The 7,627-nt window shown below is 40.4% G+C and overlaps 1 protein-coding gene across 1 annotated transcript; it reads right to left on the bottom strand.

The window, feature by feature from the left end:
* Positions 1 to 2,423: 2,423 nt before the first annotated feature.
* Positions 2,424 to 5,795, bottom strand: ccl19a.1 (chemokine (C-C motif) ligand 19a, tandem duplicate 1). The gene is made up of 4 exons (XM_005921956.3): positions 5,612 to 5,795; positions 4,549 to 4,672; positions 4,328 to 4,442; positions 2,424 to 3,120 (listed from the first exon to the last, which is right to left on the bottom strand). The coding sequence occupies exons 1-4, from the start codon at positions 5,673 to 5,675 to the stop codon at positions 3,091 to 3,093; spliced, it is 333 nt and encodes a 110-aa protein (XP_005922018.1). The 5' UTR covers positions 5,676 to 5,795; the 3' UTR covers positions 2,424 to 3,090.
* Between the last annotated feature and the right edge of the window lie 1,832 nt (positions 5,796 to 7,627).

Here is a 7,627-nt window from a genome sequence, read left to right as displayed (position 1 = left end):
GGCGCATTGACTGTAGATGACGGATGATCTGATATCCTCGTGTTGGTGTTGTTCCCACATCATCATAATCAATCCTTAGAGGACAGCCTAGTGTGAAATCTAATGCTCTATATTTCCTGAATGTGTGGTGGAGGATAACAAAGGCCTTCTCACACACCAGATTAAACTTTATCCAGATAAGTAAATTATTAAACGTCTCACTGACACTTCCTTGAAATTTCACTCCAAATTTACCAGCGTGTAAATTCTCGTTTTCTAAAGTTACCTCACAGACCGTCTATTACATAAAACCCAAATAATGCCTCATGGTCTCACTTTGTGGGGGTTTTATGTTACTGTGAAAGGGAAGTTGTGCAAGCTCACAACAAAAGCTGACTCAGCTGAATAAGCAGCTGCAAAATGGACGTTTGCAGCTTTGTTTTCTTTGCTTTTACACAAATAAAAGTGAGTTGCTGGAGTTTCGGACGTCTGCGTAACTGTGAAAACAGTGAGGCCAAAGTAGTTCCTGTAAATCCTGACATCTTAGGAAAGTGGCTTTAAAAAACAAACAAAAAAAAACCTCATGTAGCCACTGAAACTGTGAGTAAATCAAAGATTATATGAAAGTTCTCTGATCATTGTTGTGATGCAGTGGCTGAAAATGTGAAGGTCTCTTGGAATTAGCCAGTTATTGGGTTCAATGAAGATTCCTGGTAGTGGAGCCATAATGTCTTTAAACAAGAGTCTGAGGTTTTGCACAGGACACAGCAGTCCACAGAGCTGTCTATGCCAACGTTTGATGTTCACCACATTCACTAAACCAAATCCTAAACTGACATGTAACCATGTAATTATCAGTTTAGCATTTCAACACTTGGAATGCTATCTGCCTCTTAACCAGGGTTTCAGGCCTGTGTGACACCATCAGTGTTTTTGAAAGACAAACCTGCACATACACAGTTATGCAGGATCCAAATACCCAGAGAGACCAACGAGTAACTTTCATATCTGAAATAGGCCACTTTAGCCTGGGACCTGTGGTGGCAGGCTGTGGTTGTGGCCCAGCTGCAGGAGAGGGGTCAAGCAGAGGGCTCCGCAGTAACGCACTGGTACTGTGAAGTGCACAGTGCACCATACCTAGAACTGGAATCAAAAGGGAAAGGGTGAGTAAAGACTGGTCATCAAACTGTGTGTGTGTGTGTGTGTGTGTGTGTGTGTGTGTGTGTGTACATGTTTAGACATCTTTGTGAGGACAGAAAGTTGGCATGTTACTATACTTGTGGGGACCAACATCCTGGTCCCAGCGAGTTTGAAGCCATTTTTGAGGCTCAAAATGTGGTTTTGGTGTACAGTTAGGTTATGGTTGGGTTTAGGCTGAGGGTTATGGTTAGGCATTCGTTTTCGATGGTTAGGGTTCAAGTAAGGAAATCATTATGTCAATTAGATGTCCTCACTAAGATATAAAAACGAGTGTGTGTTTGTGGTTTCGTGTGTTCTGACCTGCAGTCATTTTGATTTATTCGTGGATATTCATACAGTTTTCATGCAAAACAGTTTAAGCTCTCAGAACTCGGTCTTCTACATGCTGGGTTAACTGGAAACTCTAAACTGACCATAGGTGTGAATGTGAGAGTGCATCGTTGTCCAGGATGTGCCACACCTACCACCTTATGAGAACAGGGATGGCTTCCAACCTTCCCACAGCTAAATGATGGCTGGTTAAACCAACCAAGCGCTTTTCAGCACTTTTATCATATTTTCAAAGCAGTTATGATTCATTATATGAGTCATCTAAAGAAACTGTGAAGATGTTCAAAGCACTAATTACAGTCCTGTAAAAAAATATTAAAACTAACTTTGATATTCAGCTAACCAGAGTAAATATAAAATGCATATTTTAAAAAATGATTTAATTTATCAAAGGAAAATCTATCCAAACTTAGCTGACCCCGTGTGGGAAAAATAATTGCCCCAGATCAGGAATTAACTGTGACCCAGTTTAATTTCACCAGCCACACCCCGGCCTGGTTACTGCCAGACCTGCTGAACCAAGAAATCGCTGGAGTAGAGCCTGAGAAACTGAAGCAGGCTTAAAGATCTCAAAAAGCATCACATCACAATCTAAAAGAAGAGCTGAGAAATAAAGTCACATTTATGAGTCCGGAAAGGCTACAAAGCCATTTCTAAGGTGCTGAGAGCCACCATCCACAGGAGTGCATCAACAACTCATCCAGAAGGCAGAGTGAGGGCTGCAGATCCCACTTGTCAAAGTTAAGGTCAGTGCTCATGATTCAACAATGAGATCATATTCAGATGGTTTGGTGTGACTGTCAGTAGGCTGGCCATGCTAGAAAACTCTCCAGTGTGGAAATTTCTCAATAATATCGGCCAAAAGTTCTCCACAGAGATGTGAAAGAGTCATTCTAAGTCATCCAAACACTGCAGTGCAACAATAGCATTTCTTTGATGATCTGAAACATGTTAATGTGACAAATATGCAAAGAAATAAAGAAGGGGCAAATATTTTCCACACAGATGTCTATGAACACATCTATGAACATGGGTTCAGCCCCTATTGTAAAGCTAAATAAGCCAGGGTCTGAATATATACCTACAGTAAGATGAATTATAGCATTGTAGTGAAGGTCATTTACTCATTTTCAGTCTTAACAGAGAGTAGAGCATCATCGACAAAGAACAGGCACGATTTGGATTTTTTGGGGGGGAAGCTTTATTTTGATAATATCAACACTCACATAAATCCATATGACCAACAAACTGCTTGTTCCTGAGTTTTAAGTTGCTTAGTGAACCAGACACTAAACAAACAATCACATTTTCAGTTTTTTCATGTACCGATATCACAAACCTTTTCCTTATAAAACAAAACACACAGAATACAAAACATAACGTCCTTCAAAATATTTTGTCTTTCATAAAATTGATAGTTACATAAAAAAAAGGCAAGATATTGTTTTAGTAGGCAGAAAAATAGCTGATCATTTTCATATTAAGCTTAAATTCTTAATTTATTCATGTTGTGGTCAATCCCATCTTTCTCCTCGCTGACTTGGAACCACTGCTCTGGCTGAAGGGTCAACGTTTGATTCACTAGGGTTTCACTCCAGTGCAGCGTTTGCCCTGTAGGAATACAAATGTTCAGAAACCCCAAGGTCATTATTTTCACCACGGCTTTAACTTCCTGTTTTGTCAAGCATGGTGCCCAATGACACAGTAACAGGGGACTCTTGTGTAATCCAGTCGAGTGCAAGAACAGCGATGAAGTGATTGCAGCTTGTGTCTCGACTTGTGCTTTCTAAGATAAAAACGTACGGGTCACTAGCGAGGAATAAAAGAGAGTGTTCTAAAAAAACAACAACTATCTATCACAAAAGCAACACAGAGGGTAACAATGTGCACCAACAAACAGCTGAAGGTGAGAGGTGAGCACCACCACATGACCAGTATCAGGATTAGCGGTTTAACAGTTCATTGGCCTCAAAACACTTGAAATTAAATGAGGCTTGAAACATGTGGATGCTTTGGTTAAAGTCTGTGAGGAGTTTAACTGATGATGCCACGACAGCATAAAGTCCAAATATATATGATCTAACATTTCTAAATCTCACTATTTAATACGTTGCAGCTTTTTCTGGTGTTTTTATTTAAGACATGTTATTATTTATTATTTATTTATTGTATTGCTTAGTAAATGTTATATTGTAAAATAAGAATAAGTGCATGTGAAATGTGCACTGGTGTCAATTTTAAATAATAAACATCTGTTTAAGGGTTATCACTCATCTTGGCCTGACTTCTAACCTCAGTGTCTAAACCTTCAGGTCTAAAGTGACCTCTGTTCAGTGATGTAAAAACAATTGAAATCCAGATGTTTCAGGCACCATCCCCCCAAAAATATCCAGAAGCTCGTCACAGACAAAACCTTAACCCAAGAAAGCAAAAGGAGACGAACTGGAGATGAAGCAGGAGATTAAACTAACATCTTACTGATGTAGAAAGTCCACGTTAGGAGGTGGTGGGTGTAAGTTCTGGTGTTTTAATATTAAAAAGACTTTGATTTGATTTAAAATTTGGACCTTTGGACTTTTAAATTCACTGCTTGGTTTTAACTTTGCCTGAAGATAAGTTTCACACAGTGGGACTAATGTGATGATTTTCTGGGAGTACCTGTTCAGCGCACATAAGCAGTCTTCTTAAAACTGCAGCTTACATTCCTAAAAAGCTGCAGTATTCCTTCAAATCAAGTGTATTTCTCTTAAATAGGGCCACCATCACGTTTAAATCTAAAGAGTTTATCTTGCTGAGAAGCAGAGCAGAGTGAACGTACCGTGTAGTTTTGTTTCTTGCAGGATTTCTTCAGCTGATCCACGTGGCGTTTCAGACCTTCCACCCACTTTTCATTAACGGGGGCGCACAATGCCCGGCCACCTCTGGACAGAAATCTGCCAGAACACAAATCACTCAGGTCAAAATGAGCTTGTGATAGCAGCATGTCTCTATATCCTGATCCCTTACATACATAATCCACTGCACCTCATCAGAACTTACATTGTGGCATCAATAGCGCAGCCTTGTCCCTGGACCTGATGGTGGTAGTTTATGACGAGACCTTTCCCGATAGGTTTTTTTGCCACACTCAAGCAGCAGTCAACGGGCACCTGTGCCAGCGTCACTGAAACACAAAGAAGACCGTGTCAGCAAAAGGTGACGCTCCAAAACGAAACCACGAACACATGCTCTGTCTCTGAGGTCATGTTTGTGAAGGATAAGGTGACGTAGGTTCAGTCCAGCTGAGCTGTGAGGTTTTACAGGAAAACAGCTGTTATAGTTTTTTAAGCGTCAGGTTACATATCAGGTTCGTATATTTGCCTCTTTTCATTCATAGTTTTTAAGATTTTTCTTTTTAGTTGCATCATTTCGGCTTAAATGCCAATTTTTCTTGATATTACTACTTTTATATATTTAAAGAACATATTTCCAGGAAAGGTTTGTTCAGCACTACATGCGTGCAACTTATTAGTAGTTATTAGGATGCAGTCCCCAGAGTGACGAACACGCCCAGGGGCATGGCACGTTTGTCACTGGACAGGGATTTTCCACAGTTGAACTTTAGCTTTCACCTACAACAAAGAATGCACCAAGGCGAGGGGAATGCCACTGCCACACCTTTGCCATTGCACTGATAAACAATGCTTATCAGCATATTTATAGTTAATTTTCACATTTACTTAATATTCTGCTCATCATTTTACTATACTTTTACTGGATGTCACCCTCATCTCTGCATCCTGCACGAGACTTTGCTGTCCTCTTTTGTTCAGCTCTTTAATGATTCATAAATTGTAAATCTAGCAGAAACAATTGGAGATGCATTTGTCAGGAATCTCTGCAAACGTAAAACTCAAATTCTACAGAACCACACATGTATATTTAGGATTACTGCTTTCTCTATTAGTCATTTCAAGTGATTATTTTTTAAAGATACATTGCATCCCTTTAAGCCTACAGACATGTTTTTGCAGTGATTCATTTCATATTTCTGCCTGAGATGAAAATGCATGAATAGAAAATAAAAAGATTTGGCACCGGAGGATGCCTGAGAGAAACTCACCTGTGCAGTAACAAGCGATGAAAAGGATGGAGAGGAAGAGTCTGCCATCACCCCTTGGAGCCATGTCTGGTCTTGCAGGAAGAGTTGCCTTTTGGTTTGTCTGGAGACAGATGGGCTGATGCAGAGCCTGTTCTTCCCTTCAACAACTACTGTGGCAAAGGAAGTGAGGGGACTGCTGCTGCAGCACTCCTTATATAGGAGCCGTGCACTATGCAACCGGCCTGTTCAAACTTTCACTTTTCATCATCCCACTTTGTTCTTCCTGTTTCTACTTCTCCTAAACCCTTCCCTCTTAATCAAAGAAAAATCCCCTCTTTTATTTTGCGTTAACAGCTGTTTCTTGGCACTGCCTGTTGACAATAACAAGATGAAATTAATCAGACATAACATTAAGCACACATTTGATCAAACCCCAGGAGTTTGTAGCATCCGTCCATTTTCTTCCACTTATCCAACTCAGGTCTGCGCAGGTGGAGAAGTCGAAGTCTAAGACAAACAGCCAGTCACGCCCACTAGTTTACCGAACCAGTGCATGTGTTTGGACTGTGGGGGGCAGCTGGAGTGACAGGAGAGAAACCCTGCAGACACAAACGTGTGACTCTTGCACTGACTTTAAAAATTGATAAAAATAAATAAATAAATGCCCGTAGTCTGCTTTTAGGAGCCCCACTGGACCACATTGGACTGTATTCTCAGTCACAGTGTCCACTGACATTTCCCATATTGTTTAACAGCTTCTATGGAGATATTAAAGTAACAAGAACAAATATAGTACCGTTAAATGCTTCGGTCATATAGATTAGAAACAACTAAAGGATTTTATGGATGAAAAATTAGCCATTTGACTTGTATCGCTGTGTGCTGAATCCAGTGGACTTGGGCTCACGTACAGCTAGATAAGGCATAGCTTAAAGCAAACCTATGAAGCACAGGGTGTGGACACAAGTGAAATAAAAGCTCAACTTTAAAAATAAGGCAGGACATTTAATTTACTTCTATTAAGTCCTAAAAATGGTTAGTAATTCATGGATATGCCAGCTCAGACACTGCAAGGACCAAGAACTGAATAGTGGCACAGTGGTTAGCACTGCTGCCTCACAGCAAGAAGGTCCTGAGTTCAATTCTACCATGAAGCCGAGGTGTCTGTGGGGTGTTTCCTAGCAATCGCAGGGCAGAGGTTGTACTTGCAGATCTGGTTGAATGAGATGTAGTCGTGCTTGTTGCACTTTAAAAAAATAAATAATAATTCTGCCTGAAGGAGTACCAGGGCCACATTTATATTTGAAAAATACAACTGTTGTTGTTCATTTTGAGAATAAAGTCAAAATGTGTTTAAAGTTTAAAGTCGATTAAAGTTGTTTCAAATAAAATAAACTGACACGGCTGCAATATGCTCTATAAAATGCCTCGTGTAGATGAGCGTAGAGAGCTTGTTTCACTAACGATCTATTTCAACTTATCGATTTAACTGATGTCACATCATCTACAAACAGCACTACATGTGCAGAGGACCAAAGTGGCAACTCCTGTGTTGTAAAACAAAGCTAACACCGACGTCAAAAAGCTGCAGTAACCACGGGACGCTGGCTCCTAAAGGAAGTCAACCTCCACAGACCCTCGCTGTAAAATGCCCAACTTCACGCATTTAAAAACATGTTTGCGGACTGGAACCAAATCCTTTGCACATTTTCTGATGTAACCTTCAATTTGTTTCCCAAAGTGCGCTGCCTGTACATGAAAACTACTGGGACATCAATCCTCTGGTTAGGGAGACTTGTGCATCCTCTTGGCCTCCCAGAGGTCACCAGCCTGTCACACTTACGCTATAGCACCTCACATTAATGTGGCACAAACTGATGTCCTGATGATGTTTCCAAAATCCCAACTGTCTCTGAGAAATTGTGGGTTTTTGTGCAACAATAATTTTTTGAATTATGTATGGAAGTGTTCCTTCCCAGTAAAGGGAGCAGACCAATGTTGAGCAGAAGAGAAATGAAAAGAGGGCTGTTGGGACGT

The sequence above is a fragment of the Haplochromis burtoni genome, unplaced genomic scaffold, assembly GCF_018398535.1.
Source record: "Haplochromis burtoni strain Fernald_Lab_line unplaced genomic scaffold, NCSU_Asbu1 Contig_43, whole genome shotgun sequence".
NCBI lineage: Eukaryota > Metazoa > Chordata > Actinopteri > Cichliformes > Cichlidae > Haplochromis > Haplochromis burtoni.
The sequence above is the reverse complement of the archived record's forward strand: the minus strand, read 5'-3'. Positions and strand labels throughout refer to the sequence as shown.

Coding starts and splice junctions, on each gene's coding strand:
- ccl19a.1 (XM_005921956.3), bottom strand. CDS start 5,675: ATGGCTCCAAGGGGTGATGGCAGACTCTTCCTCTCCATCCTTTTCATC. Junction 4,673..5,611: donor CATCGCTTGTTACTGCACAG/GTGAGTTTCTCT, acceptor TTTGTGTTTCAG/TGACGCTGGCACAGGTGCCC. Junction 4,443..4,548: donor TGCGCTATTGATGCCACAAT/GTAAGTTCTGAT, acceptor GTGTTCTGGCAG/ATTTCTGTCCAGAGGTGGCC.